Source organism: Phacochoerus africanus, chromosome 7 (assembly GCF_016906955.1).
Source record: "Phacochoerus africanus isolate WHEZ1 chromosome 7, ROS_Pafr_v1, whole genome shotgun sequence".
NCBI classification, from domain to species: domain Eukaryota; kingdom Metazoa; phylum Chordata; class Mammalia; order Artiodactyla; family Suidae; genus Phacochoerus; species Phacochoerus africanus.
In genome coordinates, this window is record NC_062550.1 from 9,462,956 (window position 1) to 9,486,035 (window position 23,080).

At 48.9% G+C, this 23,080-nt stretch overlaps 2 protein-coding genes across 3 annotated transcripts in view; one reads left to right on the forward strand and one right to left on the reverse strand.

The window, feature by feature from the left end:
* The window catches only part of DDX17 (DEAD-box helicase 17), a 19,445-nt gene extending 13,499 nt beyond the window's left edge, over nucleotides 1-5,946 (forward strand). The window contains exons 12-13 of one of the 2 annotated variants that reach the window (XM_047786244.1): nucleotides 1,358-1,600; nucleotides 2,910-5,946. In XM_047786244.1, the coding sequence (XP_047642200.1) occupies nucleotides 1,358-1,600; nucleotides 2,910-3,415 (749 nt within the window). In that variant the 3' untranslated portion in view covers nucleotides 3,416-5,946. The remainder of the gene's footprint in view (nucleotides 1-1,357; nucleotides 1,601-2,909) is intronic. The other variant, XM_047786245.1, reaches the window with a different exon arrangement.
* On the reverse strand, nucleotides 5,944-17,179 carry KDELR3 (KDEL endoplasmic reticulum protein retention receptor 3). The gene is made up of 5 exons (XM_047786246.1): nucleotides 16,923-17,179; nucleotides 12,101-12,201; nucleotides 8,936-9,094; nucleotides 7,713-7,965; nucleotides 5,944-6,903 (listed from the first exon to the last, which is right to left on the reverse strand). The coding sequence occupies exons 1-5, from the start codon at nucleotides 17,011-17,013 to the stop codon at nucleotides 6,863-6,865; spliced, it is 645 nt and encodes a 214-aa protein (XP_047642202.1). The 5' UTR covers nucleotides 17,014-17,179; the 3' UTR covers nucleotides 5,944-6,862.
* Between the last annotated feature and the right edge of the window lie 5,901 nt (nucleotides 17,180-23,080).

Consider the following 23,080-nt stretch of genomic DNA (forward strand, 5'->3'; position numbering starts at 1 on the left):
ACAATCACCCCAATTATCCTTGGGGGAGGCGTTGGAGGACCTGAAATTTTTACCCGAACCCAGGTTCTCCGGCGCTTGGCAACCAAATGGGGCTACAGAGAAGCATCTAAGCCAGTTCACAGAGCGAGCGTGTGTGGGGACTTCTCACTGCCACGGACCCTTGATGCATGCTCCCCGCGCTCCAGTGGTCCCGTGTCAGAAGGCGGAGTTTTCGAAAGGAGGCCGCCAAAAATAAAAGGCAAAGAGACGGGATCGGCTGCAGCGGTTTCCCAAAGGAGGAGGGAGTGTGCATCGGTCTGGTAACAAACAGAGAATGTTTTTTAATTATTTATATCACAAAAATCTGTGTTTTATCTAGGATATTTTCTGAATATTCTTTGTAAAATGCAGATTTTTTCCACAAAACATTAGGATTCTTTGTTATATTCTTAAATTTGTTTGTTTAAGTAGGTAAAAATAGACATTTAGCTGAAAGCATTACACTAACATTTACATACGTTAAGCTTTAGGAGGTTATTCTATCCAATTCCCAGCAGTGGAGAGAACATTAAACTTGTGTCTCAAGGTTTCATGGTTTTCCCACATTCTTTGGCTATTTAATTTTCCAGGTTAAATAATTGAAGCAAGGACTGAGTTGACGTAACCTTGAGTTGAGAAAAAAAAACCTTATTTGGCAGAGCTGGGCTTGGTAGTGAAATTTTAGTGTAATGTGTTTTTTTCCTTGTGGTAATTGAAAGGGGAAAGATAATTTGGGTTTTTCTGTAAGGGAAAAGAAAGTATGTATTTAACTTTGGCTCTGATCAAATTGTTCTTAATATAGGCAAAAATTCTTTAAATATCTTAAGTTTTCATGAAAATGTAGTAATAAAGTATATGAAGTTTGTTTTGTTTTTGTTTTTGTTTTCATTTTGCTCTGTGACTGGTTTGAAGGTAAGTTTGTTATATTACTGGTAGATTTTGCCAGGCTTCTCCCAACAGAGTAGAAGTGATTTGGCCTTGTAACCACACCTTCTACATCCCAGTTTTTGAAAAGGACGAACTGGAATCTGGTACGACTCCTGTCGCATATTGGTTATGATAACAGAAGAGGCAGGAGTTTGGATGGTTGAACGGGATTCCCTTAGGATTTTACAGCTGATAAAGATGCCATTTCCTCTGCATGTCCCAAGCATCATTAATCCTCTTTTACTCTGTTGGGATGAGTCTTTTTTTGTTCCTGTTCAGAGTGGTTACTAACTTAATCTTCTCTCCTCTGCTGTCACCTGCATTCGTGCTTCCCACCTGTTGTTGGCATGTCCTTTACCTTCTCTTTCCCTGCCACATCAACCTACACACTGATTCATCCTTGGCTTTGAAGATGTGGAAGATGTCAAGTTTGTGATCAACTATGACTATCCAAACAGCTCAGAGGATTATGTGCACCGTATTGGCCGAACAGCCCGTAGCACCAACAAGGGCACTGCCTACACCTTCTTCACCCCTGGGAACCTGAAGCAGGCCAGAGAGTTGATCAAAGTGCTAGAAGAGGCTAATCAGGCTATCAATCCAAAACTGATGCAGCTGGTGGACCACAGAGGAGGCGGCGGCGGAGGGGGTAAGGGTAAGTCCTGGAGTTCTCCAGGTACTGCCAAGGTATCTTTTTTCTGTTCCTTGTACTTTTTTTTTTTTTTAAATCCCGTTGGAGGTTTTATGTATGTTGCCTAATAATTTTTCATAATCCCTTCTGAGTAGGAATATAAAGTTGGGAGGGCCTGTAAAAGCCTTTAAAGTAGTATGTTAGGTTTTCAGTTTTCCATGTGGAGAAATCAGTAATTTTATAGTGTTTCATGGTGGTAGAGAAAGGCAGTTAGTGGTTCTGAATTAGACAGTTGCAAAATAAGCTAGGGTCTGGGTTTCCTACCTACCAGTGTGATAAGCTTTCCCCCCAACTTTTACTGCATGTTGAAACTCTACATGAGAATTTCCCTAGAGGATTTTAAGATACGGAGTTTTTTTTTAAAATGGGTTTTGATTTGAGCTAGAAACATGAACTTTTCCTCTAAAGCTTATGAGGTGACTCTGGTGAAGTTAGGTCTGCAAAGCAACATTTGAGAACCAGCATACACTAGTAGAGGATCCCTTTGTGGTGTTACGAACTTAGTTGCTTGCCTGTTTGGTTTTTAAACCATTCTTAGTATTTTCCCCACTTTTGTTTATTTATTTATTTATTTACATTTTTTGTCTTTTTAGGGCTGCACCCTCGGCATGTGAAGGTTCCCAGGCTAGGGGTCGAAGCTATAGCCACTGGCCTATACCACAGCCACAGCAACACAGGATCCGAGCTGTGTCTGTAACCTACACCACAGCTCGTGGCAATAATGGATTATCAATCCACTGAGTAAACCAGAGATCGAACCTGTGTCCTCATGGATACTAGTCAGATTTATTTCTGCTGAGCCACTACAGGAACTCCCTTCCCCACATTTTTAAGAGCATGTTTCTTGGTACTTCTCAAATAAAGAACCTAAAAGGTAAGAAGTTGAATATGCTTACCATTCTTTTTTTTTTTTTTGTCTTTTTGCCATTTCTTGGGCCACTCCCGCGGCACATGGAGGTTCCCAGGCTAGGGGTTTAATTGGAGCTGTAGCTGCCAGCCTACGCCAGAGCCACAGCAACACAGGATCCGAGTCGCATCTGCGACCTACACCACAGCTCACGGCAATGCCGGATCGTTAACCCACTGAGCAAGGGCAGGGATCGAACCTGCAACCTCATGGTTCCTAGTTGGATTCGTTAACCACTGCGCCACGGCGGGAACTCCAGCTTACCATTCTTTTAAATATGTCCTCATGAATAGTTTTGTCCCTAGTCGTGTTTTTACATGTTTGGATCATATATCTGGCATTGAACATTCCTTGTGTCCTCATCAGGAGGTCGTTCTCGATACCGGACCACTTCTTCAGCCAACAATCCCAATCTGATGTATCAGGATGAGTGTGACCGGAGGCTTCGAGGAGTCAAAGATGGTGGCCGGAGAGACTCTGCAAGCTATCGGGATCGTGGTGAAACCGATAGAGCCGGTTATGCTAACGGCAGTGGCTATGGAAGTCCAAATTCTGCCTTTGGAGCACAAGCAGGCCAATACACCTATGGTCAAGGCACCTATGGGGCAGCTGCTTATGGCACCAGTGGTTACACAGCCCAAGAATATGGCGCTGGTACTTATGGGGCTAGTAGCACTACCTCAACTGGGAGAAGTTCACAGAGTTCTAGTCAGCAGTTTAGTGGGATAGGCCGATCTGGGCAGCAACCACAGCCACTGATGTCACAACAGTTTGCACAACCTCCAGGAGCTACCAACATGATAGGTTACATGGGGCAGACTGCCTACCAATACCCCCCTCCTCCTCCTCCCCCTCCTCCTTCACGTAAATGAAACCACTCAAGTGGTAGTGACTTGTGCAGACTTAACTACATTTAAAGGAACGCTATCTTTACCTTTTTTTCTCTTCCCCGTTTCTTTTTCTTTTTAAATTTTTTCCCCAACCATTGTGATTTGTCTTTCATGCAGATTAGTTAGAATTCACTGCCAGGTTTCTTCTGCCCGCCAAATGATCCAGTCTGTAATAACAGATTTTTTAAGAGTATATATATATGTATAGCCGACTGGAAGCGATTTTTTCCCCCCCAACTTCTTGCATGTTGAGGATATTTGAGCTATTTTTCACCTTAAAAGAAAAAGTAAGGTATTAGGCCCTTTCGTGGGTGCACATTTTTTTTTGTTGTCTTGAGTTGGAGTGGGGGAGGGTAGAGGGTTGAATTCTACAGAAGAAGATGGCATCTGTGCTTTAAATTGCTCTCGTTACTGGGATAGAAAACCAAGAGGGAGTTCCCTGCATACTTTCTGTAATGTTTTTTAATGTTTCTCAAGCTGGAATAGGGTTCCTCAGGCCTGATGAGTTTTTTAAGACAGTGCTTTGCCATTGTCATTTTGGCTGATTGCTTGTTAAGTGCATTTGACAGTTTTAAAAAATTCCTAATTGGCTTTGTCTCCTTTACACTCTGCCTTCCCCCTTCCCAATTACTGAAAAATAACCATTTTAGTTGTCAGTTAGAAATTAAATTGCTAAGTCTGAGGGTTTTTTTTTTTTTTAAGTATATTTTTTAAATTAAAAACCCCAAATGTTTATTGCAATGGTTAATTGTAGCATCTCAGCATCTGGGTGGAAGCTGCCTCTTTTTCTTCCCCGTATAACCAGGGACCATCTGTGAAATTCAATTTCCAACCAGACAGTTTTGAGCAGAATGAACATAAATGTTCACTGGAAATTTATTAACCGGTTAAATATGCATTCACCTGCAGTGTAAAAACCATGTTTAATTATAATATTCAGTGGGCAAATTTTCTTGTTAAACTCAGTATCTGTAGAGCTAGAATAAAAGCAACTCTTTGCTAGCTACTCAGCCCTTTTGGCCAAATTGTCTTAAAGGGTCTTAAGGGTTTGTTAAGAAAGAACTCTTACTCTGTTTCTCTGCAGTGCTTTGAAATAGCTTTTGGGTGCAAGTTTTCCTCAGCATCCTTTTGCACTCAGCTTTTTTTACAGGTAGGTGGTACTTAAGAAAAGTTAAGAGGACTAAAGTCTAAGTCCTTTTAGTTTTCCACCACCTGAAGGTAGGTGAGACTGTCCCCTTCGTAGTAATACCAGCTGTTTTGCTGAGACTTGCTATAGCAGATGGGCCTAGAAAGAATTTTCTGCTTTTGTATTTGCTGTAACAGGGCAGGGAGAACAGACAGTCCCAGAAACCTCTTTATGTATCCAGTGTGGTATTATTACTTTTTAATGCTATTATTGGTGGTGTTCATTCACAGTGTAGTTAAAGGGGGAAGGCTCCATTGCATTCTTTGGCTAAGGCCTGAGAGTGCTTGATGGTTTGTAAGTTCTAAATACTTGAGGTTTTTGTTTTTGTTTTCCTTTTAAAATTCTTCAGGGAGAGAGAGGGGATTGTTTCTGAGGGGTACTGAAAGTATGGTTGAATGTGCAACATACAGGTAGGTTGTCAGCATAAGCTGAAATATATGCATGTAAGAACTTTTACTCTCCCCCACCCCCACTGTCTTCTTTCTTAACTTCTGGTTTTTTTCCCCCTTAATAGAAGTTGAGGCTGAGGGAGGATGGTAGGCACAGGAAAAACATGGCAGCACTACTCTGTGCTTTCGAACCAAAGTGTCTACCCCCCCCCCCCCAAAAAAAATTTTTTTTTTTTTTTTTCCATCTAAGCACTGATTAGCCCATTGTGGACATTTCACCCTAAAATTTTTTTTTTTAAGGTGCCACCGCAGGGGGTATCCTACTCTTGCAGGTCTTGAAAAGATGTCTGCAGTAAAAGGTCTTTGGGCAAGCAAGCAGTATTTGGTCTGCTGCTTGCTTCCCTTTTTTCCACCAGGGATGTTGTAATCATAAAGATAACGGCTTATTTCAGAACTGAAAAGCTATTGTGATCTGAGCACAGCCGAAATCTACTAGTAGAGTTTTTCCTATATAATACCGCCAGAATTAAGTCTTCTGCCTCTGTCTGCCACTCATAATTCAGGTTCTGCCTTTGCTTCAGAACATGAGCAGAAAAAATCCTTATTTGATGCTAATTATTGCAGTCATGATTGAAGTGCATTTAGGGAAAGGATTTCCAAGCTGTGGGGCTGCTTCTCCCCAGTACCTCCCTAACAATTCATGGTGTGGAGTTCTCTCATCTAAAAGGTTGGTGGCTTTTGCTTGGGATCAGTGCTCTCTCTATTTATGTCCTTGCTGAACACATTCCTGTTGCGTTAAGACTTGAAAGATTTGTAGATGTGTGATGTTCAGGCACAGGATGCTAAGAGCTTATGTTACTATTCTTAGTTTGTAAATTGTCCTTTTGATACCATCTTGTTTTCTTTTGTAGGTATAAATAAAACACTGTTGACAATAAGTTGTGAGGTTTTTATTGCTTAAAAAATCCTGATCGTAGTCCAATGATAGTTTCTTAGTTTTTATTTGCTTCAAGACCATATTGGATTGACAAACACCTTAGCACTGGAAAATGTGGAAGGGGGGTGAATTGATTGGTTTTAATGCGAAATTTTGAGTCACAAAGCAACAAGACAACACCTAGTAGTAGGTAAAGCCTAGGTGTTTGATGCCTCATAACATTTGACACCTGTTGATAACACCTTTGTATTTTGACTGCCTAAACTTGGTTTCCTACCCAGAAAGTGAAAGTTAACCACATTAGCACACTCCAGACATTTGGACTGTGATCTTCATTTGGGGCTTTTGCCCTGTTCAGGGTGGAGCATATTTCCAGATTGAGATTAGCTGTTACTTAGCATGAATCTCATACTAGGCCTTTGAGTGCAGTAATTTATTTGACCCATTGATGGGTCTAGCACCAAGGTGTAGCATACAGAAGTTTCTCAGGCTGGGGGTCAAATTGGACCTGCAGTCACGGCCACACCATTTTCCAGCCTTCAGCAGCACTGGATCCTTAACCCACTGAGCAAGGCCAGGATCCAGCCTGAATCCTTATGGATACTAGTGGGATTCTTAACCTGCTGAGCCACAACAGGAACTTACAAGCTCCTAAGGTTTTCTTCATGGTCCAGTTGATATTATGAGGGCACCACACTTGTGTGACTGGCCAGCTGTTTAATTGACTATATAATTTAAAGGAGATAATGATAAGGGCTTCGAGATAGAATGATCAGTGCTTCGTTAAAGTCCACACTAAGGATTTTTCTGACTTTAGTTTTAATATTTGGTCTGCGTTGTTGGTAAGTCACCCAGGAGAACACTTCAAATAGTTTGCTTCATGTCCTTGTTAAGGTGTAGAACATCTCTGAGGGCCCTCAAATTGGCATTGGAAGACTTAACTTCTTTCCTTTAAGGACTAGAAGAAAATGAAGCTGAAATTAGAATTGTCATGAAAGGATTCCTTTATAACTTTGTATATAATTTTAGTATCTTAATGCCCAGTTGACAGTATATATTCAGATGTTAGACCAAGGGGAACTAACAGGTTAGCTACAGACTCCTCGTACACTGATAGCACCACCCCCTTGTAAGGTAGGCAGTAAATCTAGCAGTTGTCCTCAATTCCTTTATTTCCTCTCACCCAGCATATCCACTGTCCCTATTGACCACTCTCAAGAAATGCCCCTGTCTTTGCATTGATAACTACCTCCCGGACAATTCTAACTGCCCCATGCCATCTCCCTCCTCTGGCTGATCTTTGCCCTACATAGAAGGTGGGTTGGTTGTCAGGTGACCAGTCCAGTTGCTGCCATTTATGATCAGAAGGCAGTGTGAATCCCTTACCCTGACTTGTGAGGCCCTAGGTGATTAATCTTGATTGAACTCTTGATCTCTCTAGGTGTATAGATTTTAACCATATTTGCCTTTTTGTCCTACTTTGGAGGCTTGTAAGCTGTTCCCTCTGGAATATCTTTGTGTCCCCTATTCCTAATCCAAGTATTTTGTCCCATGTCAAACAGCGTCCCTGTAAGTAGTGCACAACATAAAGTATCCTATTGGTCTATTTTTTCACAGCACTTAGAGTTTCCTGAGAACATTTATATTCCATGTTAGAAGCAGGCACCATAAGGGGCACACAGACCTGACTTTTGACTTCCATATTCCCCCAAATAGTGAATGGATTAGTAGCAGCCAGTGCCAGCACACTGTTCTCCCAGCACCTACCTTTGGTCACATACAAGTAGAAGAAGTCACAGTAGAAGATGGTTTGTACTACCCCAGACACCACTGCAATCTGGTCATAGAAATTCTCAGTCTGGTATCGCCTGATCCAGTTAGCCAGGTAGAGTGCTCGGTACAGCCCAAGAAAGAAGAGGTAATGAGTAGTAATAGTCTCAGCCTCTCCTGTCTTGCTGATCATGAAGAGCTGGGGCAGGATGGCCACTGATTCCAGGTAGATAGAGAAAGTCCAGAGGATCTGAGCCAAAGAGATAAGTAGCCAGAGAAGACTGATCAACAAGGGCCCCACCTTTAGAATTTAATTTACGAAAACAATGTTTATTGGGGGGAATACAGTGAGGCAAAAGGATGTTGACATTTTAAAATGTTTTGATCAGCATATCATTCTACCCTTTGTGAAAAAAAAGATTCAGGCATACTGCATTTTTCACAACAGAATGAATGTTGCTATATAGTACATGGCTCCTTATTGTTAACAGAATTCTATCACACAAACTCGTTGACTGAGGAGGCTAGGGCTTCTCAGTATACAATCCAAGAACACTAACTAGTATTCGAATCTCCTGAGATGCTTGTTGCCCTAATGATTCTTGGGCCAGAATGCAGAACTGCTGAGTTGAAATCTGGGTCTGGACTGTGCTCCAGTATCCATTAATCGCCTATTGGACAGAAGGTCTCAGCCTTAAGTGGTGCTGTGGTGTCTGCTTTGTTTTCAAACATGACTATTCAGATGTGCCTGTTTTCAGGAGAAGCATAGCTTGGCGTTCCCGTCGTGCGCAGTGGTTAACGAATCCGACTAGGAACCATGAGGTTGCGGGAACCATGAGGTTGCGGGTTCGGTCCCTGCCCTTGCTCAGTGGGTTAATGATCCGGCATTGCCGTGAGCTGTGGTGTAGGTTGCAGACACGGCTCGGATCCCGCGTTGCTGTGGCTCTGGCGTAGGCTGGCGGCTACAGCTCCAATTAAACCCCTAGCCTGGGAACCTCCATATGCCGCGGGAGCGGCCCAAAGAAATAGCAAAAAGACAAAAAAAAAAAAAAAGAAAAAAAGAAAAAAGCATAGCTTAGTGGCAATTTCCAAACAGAACAACAGTAACGGCCACCGTTGCCGCAGGCTAGCCCAGGCGTTAGTTACCAAGGGTCTGGAGGTGAGGATTTTAGGGAATGTGTTAGCCTTGGGGAATTAGTACTCTGGGTCCCTTCCCTTACCTCCAGGGGAGTGAAACTGTAGTTCTCAAGAAAGGAGAGGCCAATGACTGGGACCAGAAGAAACTCCAGGCGGAAGGTGTCATTCTCGCTGTCAAACGTTTTCCGAAATTTCCCATAGATCATGTACACTGTGACATAGGCACAGAGGAGAAAAACCACCTAAAAAGAGAAAGACACATGGGAATTGATGAGGTCATTTCCCAACCTATTCGCTTGGGCTTCAAAGTCACCCTGAGTTGGGACCTACCAAACCCAAGGGCTAATGCTCTTCCACCTTAAGGTGAAGTGCAATTTTCTTCAAATTGAAATGTGAAATTTGCCATTAGTCTTGGGTCAGTGGCCTAGAATCCAAAGCTGATGGACTTGTAACTCCATGCTTCTAACTGGGACTTAAAATTGAGACATGAAGACTCAAAGGCGCCCAGGTGTCCTCTCCCTGTGGAGTATTGGGCAAAAAAACGGAATTGATCTTTACTGGGGGACTTAGCAGTGTCATTCAAGGGCTCTTTTAAAGCCTCAACTCCCTGGATCTGTATCAGTGACTTGAGAGCATTCTTCCACAAAAGCTAACATTCTTTGATTCAGCTGATTGTCCATCCTTCAGAAAAGTGCTCTTTTTCTAATTATAGTAGCTGTCCTCCAGCATATAGTGGTTTTATTATCTGGCCTCTAGCATGGGCCAGAGGCTCTCAAACTTGAATGTGCATCAAAGTCATACAGCCATCTGTCCCTGCCCTGCCCCTGCCCCTGCCCCTGCCCCCAGAGTTTCTGATTTAGAAGGTCTGAGTGGGCCTGAGAATTTGCATTTCCAGCAAGTTCCTATGTGATACTACTGGTCACACTAAAGTTGGCAGAGCAGAACGTTAAAGGGCCTGCCATTGCAGCCTTGGACAACCCACTTCCAGATTTTGTTATGAGTGGGGTAAAAATAAACCCTTACCTTTTTTTTTTTTTTTTTTTGTCTTTTGTCCTTTTAGAGCCACACCCTCGGCATATGGATGTTCCCAGGCTAGGGGTCGAATTGGAGCTGTTGCCGCCGGCCTAGGCCACAGCCATATCCTTAACAATGCCAGATCCTTAACCCACTGAGCAAGGTCAGGGATCAAACCTGCAACCTCATGGTTCCTAGTCGGATTTATTTCCGCTGCGCCAGGACGGGAACTCAAAAATCCTTACCTTATTAAAGTAACTCTTATTTTAAGTTTCTGTTAACAGCATCCAAACAGTTAAATCCCAGTTTATTGACTCTGAAACCTGGGCTCCTTGCCTAAACTGTATTGGATGGTTGGTTAAAACCTCAGAGAATGCCTCACCCCAACATAACCACATAGCTAAGGCCCAGGGCTGAGAGATACTAAGTTTCTCTTATAAAACAGGACCAAGCTTCTAAGCAACAGCTTCCCATCACAAAACTGAATCCAAACTTCACCTGCACCCTCTGCCCTCACCCAGCCCTCTATCAGCATCCCCACCACCCCCTCTGTTAGGCACTGTGACCCATGGAGCTCCCACTGTGCCTGCCTTCTGTCCTTGGAATAAACCAAGCTTGTTCCTGTCTTGGGGGTCTTTGCACCAGCTATTCCTTCTGCTTGGAATGCTCTTTCTCTGATCTTCATTCCTTGTGTCACTCAGATTTCCACTTACATGTCACCTTTTTGGAGAGGCCCTTCCTAATCACACTCCTTGAATAGCTCCCTAGTCATCATGTAACCCTGTTCTCAAAACATTTTGGGAGTTCCCGTCGTGGCGCAGTGGTTAACGAATCCGACTAGGAACCATGAGGTTGCGGGTTCGGTCCCTGCCCTTGCTCAGTGGGTTAATGATCCGGCGTTGCCGTGAGCTGTGGTGTAGGTTGCAGACGCGGCTCGGATCCCGCGTTGCTGTGGCTCTGGCGTAGGCCGGTGGCTACAGCTCCGATTCAACCCCTGGCCTGGGAACCTCCATATGCCGCGGGAGCGGCCCAAGAAATAGCAACAACAACAACAACAACAAAGACAAAAAGACAAAAAAAAAAGTCAAAACATTTTGGAGGGGAGTTGTCTGGTGGCCTAGCAGTTATGGATCCAGCACTGCCACGGCTCAGGTTCAATCACTGGCCCAGGAACTTCTACATGCCTCAGTGTGCCCCCCCCCCCAAAAAAAGTGACATTTCTGCTAAGCCTGATAGAAAAAGGTGACACTGTCTTTTAAAAACAAAACAAAACAAAAACAAAACAAAACAAAAAAACAGGGAGTTCCCATTATGGCTTAGTGGTAACAAACCCAACTAGTATCCATGAGGACTCGGGTTTGATCCCCAGCCTCACTCAGTGGGTTAAGGATCTGGCATTGCTGTGAGTTTCAATGCAGGTTGCAGAAACGGCTTGGATCTGGAGTTGCAATGTGGCTATGGTGTAGGCCAGCAGCTACAGCTCCAATTCAACCCCTAGCCTGGGAACTTCCACATGCTGAGGGTGCAGCCCTAAAAAGACAAAAAAAAAAATCTAAAAAACCATTTTTTTGGGGGGAGTTCCCTGGTGGCCTAGTGGTTAAGGAGCCAGCATTGTCACAGCTGTGGCTCCCGTTACTACTCTGGTGTGGGTTTGATCCCTGACCCAGGAATGTATGCATGCCAGGGGCACGGCCAAAAAAAAATTGTTTTTAATAACCGAAGGAAACATCATGCTATTTTAATTATTTTCATAGCCTTATCCCTAACCACAGTTATTTTTACGTGTTATTATCTGTCTCCCAGTTAGAATGTAGGTTCCTCGTTTTGTCTCCTTCAAGTGCCTGGCTTGATAAATATTTGTCAGATAAATGGACGAATAAGTTCTCTGAAAGCTCAGGATACGATGTTTGATTTTTCGCTTATTTTTTAACCATTGTAATGCTGACCTTTCTTGAGTTTTTAGTATATGACAGCTGTTGTGTATATTTATTACCTTATTTAATTTTCACAACAAAATCCTCTGAGGTAAGTACTACTATCTTCATTTTGCAGAGGAAACCAAGGTACACAAAGGCCAGAAGCTTTGCCCAAGCCCTGGTCCCACAGCTGCTAACAGCAAAGCCAGGATTCAAACCCAGGTCTGCCTGCTTCCACAGCCTGAGTCTCAATCGTACTGGCTCACCATCTGCGGGTGCTTGGCGGGTCCCCCTCAGATGGCAACCCATTCCTCTCACCTTCATTACTGTGTTGTAGATGGAGATGAAGGTGGTGAACAGGTCAAGGTACCTGGTGGTGAAGACGAGAGCGAAAAGGATCTGGCTCTTCCCGGAGATGCCTGTGGCAAATGGGGACAGGAGGGAGACACTAAGCACACAGACTCCCAGGCTCATACACTCGTGAGCCCCAGAGCCTGAGCTAGAAAAGCCTAAAGAGCATCCAATCACACTTAATAACGACACTCTGTCCAGGGACTGTCACCCTCCAAGGGTCAGGAAACATCCCTTCCCATTGGATCCCTGGAGTCTATTCCTCTCATTAGACTGTACTCTGTCACCCAGTCTCCAAATAAAGACACGAACACCGAGTTCCCAGGACCGCTGCGCGTGCTTGCTCTGGGGAGGGCGTGGGGGAGGTGGGAGCCAGGCTGGGGGGAGGGTGTCAAGGCTTTTCTTCGCTCCACCCCCAGAGTTCCACTGACAGTCCCCAAAGCTCCATCTTTTGGAGAACAACTCACTGATTCCACAAGGTGTTGATTCATCAGAGTCCGGAACAGACGGAGGGAGGCACAGGGCCAAGGGAGCTTTCTATCTTATTTTTCCAAAATTTAAAGATTAAAAAAGCTGGGTTTTTTTCCTAGTTATAAAAGTTATGGCTATTTTTACTCTTTGTAAAACAAAAGCCAGATAATACACAGAGATGTAAATACAAAAGCAGCAATCACCTGAATCCCAAAGCCTCCCTGTGCATCCTCCCAAATCTTTGCTGGCACACACGTACACAGGACACATGCATGCACACGTACACACGACACATACGTGCACACTTGCACATATCAGGTTGACAAAACTGGGTTCGTACTTTCCATGCTATTTCCTCATCTGCTTTGATCTCTTCCTAAACTTTTTATTTTGTAATAATTTTAGGTTTACAGAGAAGTTGTAAAGTCAGTAGAGAGCTCTCAGACACCTTCCACCCAGCTTCTAGTGCTAACACCTTGCATAATCACAGAACAATTGCCAAAACTAAGAAGTGACATCTGTACAGCACTATTGACTAAACTGCAGACTTTATTCAGATTTCACCTTTTCCCACAGATGCCCTTTTTCTGCTTCAGGATCTAATCCAGGAATCGAAGCTGCATTTACCCATCATGTGCCTTAGTCAACTTTTGGCCACTTTTGATACGTCACAGAGGTAGTTCCCGGGTGAGGCAAGCAGGTGCCTTGCCTCCCGTTTCTCTTGTCCCATTAAGCCCGCAGCAGTCTGGATACTTCACCAAACCACTCCCATGGGCCATGACGCCCACGCATCCGGATCCAAATGTCAACTCTGTCTTCACTCACCTGACTTCTTTTTTGTTGTTGTTGTTGTTGTTGTTGTTGTTGTTGCTATTTCTTGGGCCGCTCCCACGGCATATGGAGGTTCCCAGGCTAGGGGTTGAATCGGAGCTGTAGCCGCCGGCCTACGCCAGAGCCACAGCAACGTGGGATCCGAGCCGCATCTGCAACCTACACCACGGCTCACGGCAACGCCGGATCGTTAACCCACTGAGCAAGGGCAGGGACCGAGCCCGCAACCTCATGGTTCCTAGTCGGATTCGTTAACCACTGCGCCACGATGGGAACTCCTCACCTGACTTCTTAAGAGCCAGCTGAGCACTCTGTCCATCCCCACCACAGCCTTCCCCAGGCTTCTGCGACTGTCCACAGTGCCGGCTTCCCACTTCCACTGGGCACCCCTGTCTTCCTCGACACCTAATCCACAGAGGGCGACCTCTCTTCTCCTTCTGTCCCTTTGCCATCTCAGCCCACACGAAGGACCCTCTAGCTCCAGACTCCCCTCAGATCTCTGACCCACATAATCCTGCCTGACTACACTCACCATCCCCTTCCAACCCCCTTCTCCTCCGGTCTTCTCTCCTTTATAAATGCCACCATCACCTGCTCCGTGCTCAAGCCAGAAAACCAAGAACTGTCTTTGAGCCTCTCACCTTTGTCATTCCAACCTCTGGATTTTACCCTAAATGTGACGGATTGCTCAGAGATTTGACACTGAGAAGTGACATTACCTGATTCAGGGTTTGACTCCTTTTTACACCTAAACTGGGTCTTTTACTTTTTTTTTTTTTGTCTTTTCCTCTTTTAGGACCGCACCCACGGCACATGGAGGTTCCCAGGCTAGGAGTCCAATCAGAGCTGTTGCTGCCGGCCTACAGCACAGCCACAGCAACGCCAGATCTGAGCCGCATCTGTGACCTACACCACAGCTCACGGCAACACCGGATCCTTAACCCACTGAGCGAGGCCAGGGATTGAACCTGCAACCGCATGATTTCTAGTCTGATTCATTTCTGCTGCGCCAAGTCGGGAACTCCCTAAACTGGGCCTTTTCTAAGTACTTCTCTGGTCTGGGACATTTTGGGGAGGGGGACAATTTGAATGACCAAGGATAAACACCACTGGAGTCCCTAATATTCTGGAGAGGGCTGGTCCCTGTGCTGGCTCTCCCACCAGCACAGCAAGGCTGAGCCTCACACTCTCATCTGTAAAATGGGGCAGGGCTGACATGAGGACTAAGTAGGATTCAGTGCAAACATTAAGTGCCTCCTTGGGGGTCTGGCAGTGGGTGAAGGAGCTCCCTGGGAGAGGCGGTGGGGTCCAGGAGGCAACACTGACCCAGCTCAGGGCTCTGCTTGTTGTTGAACCCAGAGCCCTCGCAGGGGACTTGCCAGGGAGGCCCTCAGCCCCATTTAGGAGCGTCCAAGAGGAGGCTCTGTCAGGGGACGCTTGGCTGTCCCTCACATGGCCTTTCCCCACCCCTCCCTTCTCTCTCTTCCCAACCCCGCCAGGCTCCCGGGCTCCACTCACATTTTCCTTAGCGCTTTGGGAGCCCTGCCGGTCTTGAGCGCAATGGTTTTCATATTCTTGAAAGCAATGAATAATTTCCACCAAAGCAGGCCACACATGCAGACTCCAGGATACAGAGGAGAACAGAAGCCGAAACCTGGCCAGAGTCCCTCAGAGGTCCGTGGAGCACTTGTGGGACCCACTGACCAGGTGCAGCCCTCCTGCCATCTGACAGATGGGGAAACTGAGGCCCAAGATCACACAGTGAGTCAGAGGCGGAGTAAGGATGAAGGACCAGTCTCCTGCCTTCAGGGCTGGGTCACTGGGGTGTCACAGCCGGCTTTGCTCCCAAGGGCTGATGACCTGGCGTTCAGGCCCCTCCCCTCCCCCGTTCTCAACCAGGCTGAGCCCTCTCTGTGCACACACAGGCCCCATCCCCCCTTTTCTTTCCCCACAGCACTTAGCATCTCTAACAAACCGTATCATTTACTCAGTTGCTACCACTGTTGCTTGTTGGCAATCTCCCACTAGCTAGATTCAGACCCACCAGGCCAGGATCTCTGCCTGTGTTGGCCAGGTATATGCCAGGTGCCTGGTACAACGCCTGGCAGAGCGGGTTGTGGAACAGCGCCCCCTCCTGGTCATGGTTGTTCACCCAGTCTAGGGCTTCCCGTGGCAGCGACAGGTCCAAGCTAGATTATTCCTCTCACTGGAGCCCCTGTCAGTGTTCCTGGCCCACTTCCCCCAAATGGAAACCGGAGTGCCAGTGACTGCCTATCTCCCCAGAGACCCCAAACCCGAAGGGCTTCCAGGTCTGTAATCACTCCCTCTGCAGTGACCCTCACATGAGTACCTCTCACCCCCACAGAGGCTGGCAGCCTCTGTGATGCTCTCTCTGCTTCCTCCATTAGCCACTCCGCACAGCTTCCAGAGGCCCTTCTGAGGCCCCTCCCTGCTCCCAAACTTTCCATGGCTCCCCAGTCCCATCTCCCTAGCCTGACAGACAAGGCCCTTTCACATCTGACCACCCACCCCTTGGACTCATCTCCCTCCTGGGCTACCCCCAAACTGGCTGCTCACCATTCCCGAGACATACGTGCCCTCACACACCTTCCCTGAGTGACACCCTGCCTGTCTTCCAGGACTCAGCACAGAGCCGCTCCCTCCATGAAGCCTTCAGGAGTCCACTCTCAGCCTCCTTGGCCCCCACGAGGAGCCCATGCGCATCTCTGTATCCCCTCACCCCAGTGCCAAGCGCAGGGCAGGCGCCTCCAGGACACCAGTGGACAGAGTTGGCTGCAGGCGGCTCCAGCGGCTTCTTCACGCACTGAGTCTGTATGGTCACCACAGTCCAGGCCTGAAAGTTCTCCAAGCCCCCATCAGGGCAGCCAGACTACTGGACAAAAGGGGGACCCCTCCCACCCTCCCTGGGCTTCTGCTCATGGGCAGCTCCGTGCCCCTCCTGCCACATCACAGCCGCCTGTGGCACAGGCAGGGGAGGAAAGAGGGCCTAGCCTATGGGGCAGAGGGGGGGGGGGGCTGGGAAAGAGAAGACCTTGAGAGTTTGGAGCCACTTCCTGTGTGTACACCTCCCCACCCCACCCCCACCTCCTGTTCCCCATCCTCCTGCCTGAGTGAGGTTAGACGGAACAATGGGACCCAAAGGGTGCTGCTCCTGGGCAGCAAAGGGAGTCCCCTCCTCTTCCAACTAGCAGTGGCAATGCCAAGCAGGGGCGGGAGGCGGGGAGGGTCAATGGAAGCACAAGCCCAGCCTCCCTCCATAATCTCCACGGGTCCTTCTTCTCTGATGTGGTGTGACTCTAAGTTTTCTTTGGAAGCTGAGCTGTGCAAAAACAGCTTCCAGCTCCCCCAAGCCGAAGTCCCCACCCTGAACAGACATTCAGGAGCCCCTGGTCAAGCCCCGTTGCCGCGGCATAGGGCTGGCACCTCTGCCCCCCGCCCCACACCGCCCGCCCCAGGCGCCCCTCACCCTTGCAGCACTTGGACCTCCAGATCTTCCCCAGAAGCAAGATCATGGCCAGGAGGTGGCTCAGGTCGCCGAGGATACGGAACACGTTCATGGTCCGGTCCGCGCGCAGCCAACTCCTGGGAAACTTTCTGGCGGGCGAGGCGGCTGCCACGTCCCCGGCCCCGGGCTCTGGGTCCCGCGCCCCTGCCCGCGCCCCCGAGCTCCGCGCTCCCGGACGCCGCCGCTCCACCAGCGCGCTCTCGGCCGGGCGGTGACGTGGCCAGACCGGCCGCCGCGCCTGGGAGCCAGGAAGCGGCGCCGCCCGAGATCCCGAGATCCCGCCCCCCGTCCAGCCCAGCGCCAGGCTCCCGGGCGGGCACCGCTCGGCCGGCCAGCGGCCTTCCGGCTGGGGCCCGCTACCAGCCGCCCGGGCCGCTCAGTGCCCGCAGGGTGCTCGCCCCGTCCCGCGGCGCCCCGCCGGTGTCCGGAGAAGGGTCCACAGAGGAGTGCCGGGGGCGCGGGGCGGGAGGGGGGTCCTCTCGCACGTGACCCTGGGCAAGCCACGGGGCTCCTCTCTCTGCCTCAGTTCCCTCGTCTGTAGCCAGGGCTAGTAAGGCCAGTGTTGGGGTGAAGCTGGGTCCCTCGTGCCATTTCTTGGCATGAGCTTAGCAGTTTAGAAGCCTCGCATAAACGGTGACCTCCTGCTATTGTCATCATCATTCTGGGGTTTGAACTCTTCCCTTCTTGGGTGAGAAGAGCTGGAGCCAGAATCCCTATGCTCTCACCTGTTAATTTGAATAGCTGCCTTGTCCCCTCCTGACCTGTTGGACAGTGGTAACCAAACACACTCAGGTTGGGAGTCAGGCTGACCTCGGTTCCAGCCTAGGTGCTGAGAGCCTTCGTGTGTGTGTGTGTGTGTGTGTGTGTGTGTGTGTGTCTTTTTAGGGCCGCACCCACTGCATATGGAGGTTCCCAGGCTAGGGGTCGAATGGGAGCTACAGCTGCTGGCCTACACCACAGCCATAGCAACGCCAGATCCGAGCCACATCTGTGACCTACACCACACCTCATAGCAACACTGGATCTGTAACCCACTGAGCGAGGCCAGGGAATCAAACTGAAAACCTTATGGTTCCTCGTCGGATTCATTTCCACTGCGCCACGAGGGGAACGCCAAGCCTTCCTCTCTTGGCCTCAGTGTTTCATCTGTAAAATGGCGTTACTGTGGGTATGGAAGAGGTCAAGCCTATCACAGAGATCCAAGGCCCTCACTGAGTGTCACTCCCTCTTCCTGCTGTGACAAGATATTAAACAGAAGCAAAGGGCAGGAAAGACTCCAAAGGGCTGTGGGATGTCGGCCAGCAAGTTGGGAGGCAGGAAGGGTGAAGGACTAATGGTGGTCAGGAGTCCTCTCAGTGCTGTGTGGCCTAAGAAGATCAGCCACCCTCTCTGGGCCTTGGTATCTGCATCTGTAGGACTGGAGTGCATATGCTAAGGGCCTTTACCACCGCCCTCCTTTTGCCCCTGTAACCCCTTCTCCCACTCAGCACCTTTATCTCTCCCCAAATTACTGGCCTCCCCCCATCCCCACCACAGATAGCCAGAGAGGCTTTGCCATGATAAAAACCCATCACCCCTCTATTCGTGACCCTTTCATGGCCCCCTCACCATGATTCCTATGGCAAGGCGGTACTTTGAGGCTCAAAATGTGGTCCAAGGACCAGCAGCATCTGTATCACCTGCTGGAAATGCGGACTCTTGCGTCCCGCCGCAGACCAAGTGGACCAGAATCTATCTGCTCTGCTGTTAAACAAGATCCGTGGGTGCTTTGTGTGCACACGAAAGGTTGAGATCTAAGCGAAACTAAAAGGGAGGTACTGTTATTATTCTCATTCCACACTGGGAAAACGGAGACACAGAGAGGGTTAAGTCATTTGCTTAGAGTCGCACAGACACTAAATAGTGGAACCTGGACTCCAGCATACAGTCTGACTCCAGGGCTCATGCAATTAAATCATTACATTACACTGTAGGTTGTCATGGGAGGTGATGAGCTCCCTGTCATGAGAGACAGGTAAGCAGGGGGTGGGTGCCCATTTGTTAGGTATGCTGCAGTGGGGACTCTTGCCCTGGCAGAGAGGTTTGGGATAACAGCCATCAAGTACTAAGCATCTCCTGGGTGCCAGGCATGGGCCAGGCCTCAACAGTCACGCTCCGAAGCAGACTCAAAATCCTCACTTTGCAGGTAAAGGCTATTGAAGTCAGGGAGGTGAGATGTGGAGTCCAAGTTCCTCTGGGAGGAAGAGCCAGGCATTCATCCCAGGGCTGTGACAGGTTCTGAATGGGCCGCTGGGTTCTCTCCTCTCCCCACCCCCACCCCCCACCCCCTCCCCTGCCCAGATGCTTCCTCTCCAGTCGGTGCCCAGAGAAGGCGGTGGCTATTTAAATCCCTCAGGTGTGGCTACGGTTCTCTCTGCCCAACCAGCTGGCATGTCCTTCTCAGCGCCCACCTCCTCCCCAAGCCAGGGAAAAGCACGTGCATTTGCCATTTGGTGAAACATCTGTCCTCCTGAGAAGCAGCCCCAACTGCCAGCGGGGGCTTGGAACAAGGCTAGAATCGTCCTCTTCTATTTCTTCAGGGGGGACCACGGGGGGACTGGGCCAGGCCAGGGGAGGTCTGAGAAGTGACCACCATGGTGGTGGAGTGGGAAGAACCCAGGCTGAGTAGCCCCAGGGCCAAGGGGTCTCATCCTGCAGCCTTCTAGAGTAGCCTTAAGCCTGCCATGTCCTTTCCTTGGGCCTCAGCTTTCCCATCTCTTAATGGGGATAATGAAGTTAGCAGTATTGCGACCGGCTCCTTGGTCCTCCCTGCATCTAGCCTTCCCAATCCCCCTGTGAAGCTGATCATCGTTATGTCTCAGGAGAGGGAGAGACACCCCCACTTTATAGATGAGAAAATTGAGGCTCAAACTTGTCCTCTTGCTTCCCCAAGTCGCATAGACCTCTTCTCCCCCAAGTTCTACCACTTTGTCCTTAGCAGTCAGCCCTGCCTTTTTCGTACCTCCCTTATCTTCAGGGTGGAGTGTTTTCCAAAGCTTCCCATGAAGAAGAGGGAAAAAATCCCCTACTCATTTTACCCCCCTGGCTCTAGCCCATGTCACCACTCTGGCCACCTGCACCATCAGGCCTGTCTTTCCCAGATGCTGGGTGGTTCCAGGCAAGTCCCGCACCACTCTAGGCCTCACTTTCCTGACACCTGCAATCTGCCTGCTGTAGACATGCAATTGAGGGGAAGCCAAGAGGGGTGTTTCCTTCAGCTCAAAGGGCAAGATTTCTTTTTCTCTCACAAATTGTATGTTCAGCATCAGATTTACAGGAGAGAGAATGGGGGAGCTGCTTAATTACAGGGAAAATGTACGCTCAGCCTTTTTTTTTTTCCCCTCCCCGGACCTATAGCCCTTTGTTCAATTTCACCACCGTAGTGACAATGCTGCCAACTGTGTGGAAGGAAGGTGTGGCCGTAACGTGAAAGTCACAGTCCTCAGGACATCTCATCACTTCATCAGCTGCCTCTGGCCAGGCAAGGCCCTGAAGGAAAGGGGAGCTAGGGGCCCCGGTTCCTTGGACTCCCTTGGGGTCCCTAGGGCCTGTTATGGCTTTTTCTGGTCTTGGCTAGTGGACGCTCCCCCGTGGAAGGAATGAACTCTTCCCAGACAGCCCCGAAGTCCTGCCTCGGAGACACGGACAAGTCCATTCCCCAACAGAATGGGGCTGGGCTGAGGGCGACATTCCTGTGGTCTGAACCCAGGTGTTCTGGAAGCTCCTCCCACTCCACCTCACTCAATATATTTTGAGCGACCTGGACCTGCTGCAGGGCCCAGTGCAGGCCTCGTTTTTATAGAGCAGAAGATCAAGTTTCCAAAACCTCTCCTCAACATTCAGTTCCAAGCACATTTATTGAAGACCAGCTGTGTGCCAGGAGCCTTGCAGGTTTTGAACACAGGCGTTGACTTGAGGAGCCCTTGGGGCAACGTGGGAAGCGGGTGCCTGCGCAAGGATTGGATATGACGCAGAAGAGAGCCTAATTACTCTGGGCTGGGCGGGAGTCAGGAGGGAGAATTGCAGTTGGGAAGGCTTCAGAGGATGCCAGAGGGGGCTTTGAAGGATGAATAGGAGCTTGCCTCAACGACAAAACCTGGGTGAAGGGAGTAGGGTCCCAAGTAGAAGAAACTACTTGTGCAATGGCAAGTGTATATAATGTGACTTGCTCTCCCAGCGCATTTTATTTGTACGACTCTCTCTCTCTCTCTCAGCCACACCTGCGGCATGTGGAAGTTCCTGGGCCAGGAATCAAACCCGTGCTGTAGTCGCGACCTGCCACAGCTGCAGCAAAGCAGGATCCTTAACCTGCTATGCCTCGGGGGAACTTCCTGTATGACTCTTAAAGAGGCCAAGGAGGAGTTCCCTAGTGGCCTAGCAGTTAAGGATTCAGTGTTGTCACTGCTGTGGTTCGGGCTCCATCTCTCGCCCCAAGAACTTCCTCATGCCAGGGCATTGCAAGGGGAAGGAAAAAAAAAAAAAAAAGCCAAGGAATGGAATAAAAGAGGGAGGGGGAAAGGATGAAAGTTCAAGGCTCAAGCTCCACCACGTATGAACGTTTCGAATTGGATAGTTTATTTAATCTCTCCGTCATAGTGTTCTCATCAGTAATTTGATTATAAACCAAGTAGTGACTTCACAGAGTAGATATCAGGGTCAAAGTTAGCTAAGTCTCTAAAGCGCTTTACAAGAAGTAAACTACGAAACAAACATTGGTCCCTTTGCTCCTCTTTACAGGACACCGGGACCCAATGAGGCTAAGCAGAGCGGGGAGAAAACAGAAATTGCATGTGCTCAGAAGGCGGTCATTCCTCGCCGCTTTATTCCCCGAGAAATGCAAAAAAGAGAATTATTTTTAACCTCTCGGCCAGAAGAAGCCTTCTAAGGTAAGGGCGCTGGAAGTGTTCTGTATCTAGATCCGAGTAGTGGATACATGGGTTTTGCAAAAAAAAAAATTGTAAAAATTCATCGAGCTGTACTCTCAAGATGTATGTACTACTGTTTGTTCGTTACAGCTCAATTAAAAGAAGAAAGAAAGAAAATTTAAAAAACAAAACAAAACAAAAAAAACACCCTGGCTGCGATGCCCCCTTCCCTCGCTTCTGGTGACAGGTGTCTTTCTGAGACTCCGAAGACCAGTCTCCACGCGCCGGGCACAGGCACAGCGCCCTGCGCCGGGAGTCGTGCGCCTCGCGCCGGGGCCGCAGCTAGGTTCCCAAGGCAACCGCAAGCCGCTCGCCGCGTCTCGGGAGTGACGAGGCGCCAGCGAAGCCCCGGATCCCGGACGACCGAACCGGAGCCATGGAGAGAGACTGGAGAGAGAGGGCAGCTGGCCAAGTGCAGAGGGGAGCAACTCCGCGCCCTTTGTCCTTGCGCTGGCATTCCGAGGGCATCCGGCAAGCTCCCCTCCCCAGCCCTGACTGTAGCCCTAAACTGCTGCTTGAATATACTGCTGGGGATTCACTCTCGGTTTTCCAGGTGGGGAGATGGAGGGCTTGGCTACTCCCCAGTAGCATAGGGCAAATCAGGGGCAAAACCGAGGTTTGCACCCTAGCGGCCTGCTTTCCCTCTTGTGCCTTACAGCCAAGCGAAAGGCACATGGGGCGGTATACTGACACCTCCTGGGGGGTCTGGTTCCAGCTCTGCCAGTGACTGGCTCAGTGGTCTTCCAGTGCCTTTTCCTGTCTGGGTCTCAGAAATGGGGATGATACCACCAATAGCTCAAAGTAGCTGTGATCAAGTATGTGAAATAACGGGGGTAAAAGTGACTTATAAGCTGTAAAATGCTTTGCACGTGTCCGGGATCACCCCGTTGCTAACCTGCTCATCCTCATCACCGCCCCCAGCCCCAGCTGCCGCCTTGGTGACAACCAGCTGCATGGTGAACCTGGGCTCAGAACTCTCCATGCCCAGAGGTTTCCAGGCTGCAGGTGAGAGTTCCCTGCCCCCGTTTTCTGCTTCCTAAGGAATGCGCTCAGGGCAGATCTCCCAGGCACCGGGAACCCTTTGGTCCCCAGACCACCCATTCAGAGGGGTTCACAGAGACAGCACCCTCCACCCACCCTCCTAATCTTCCACCT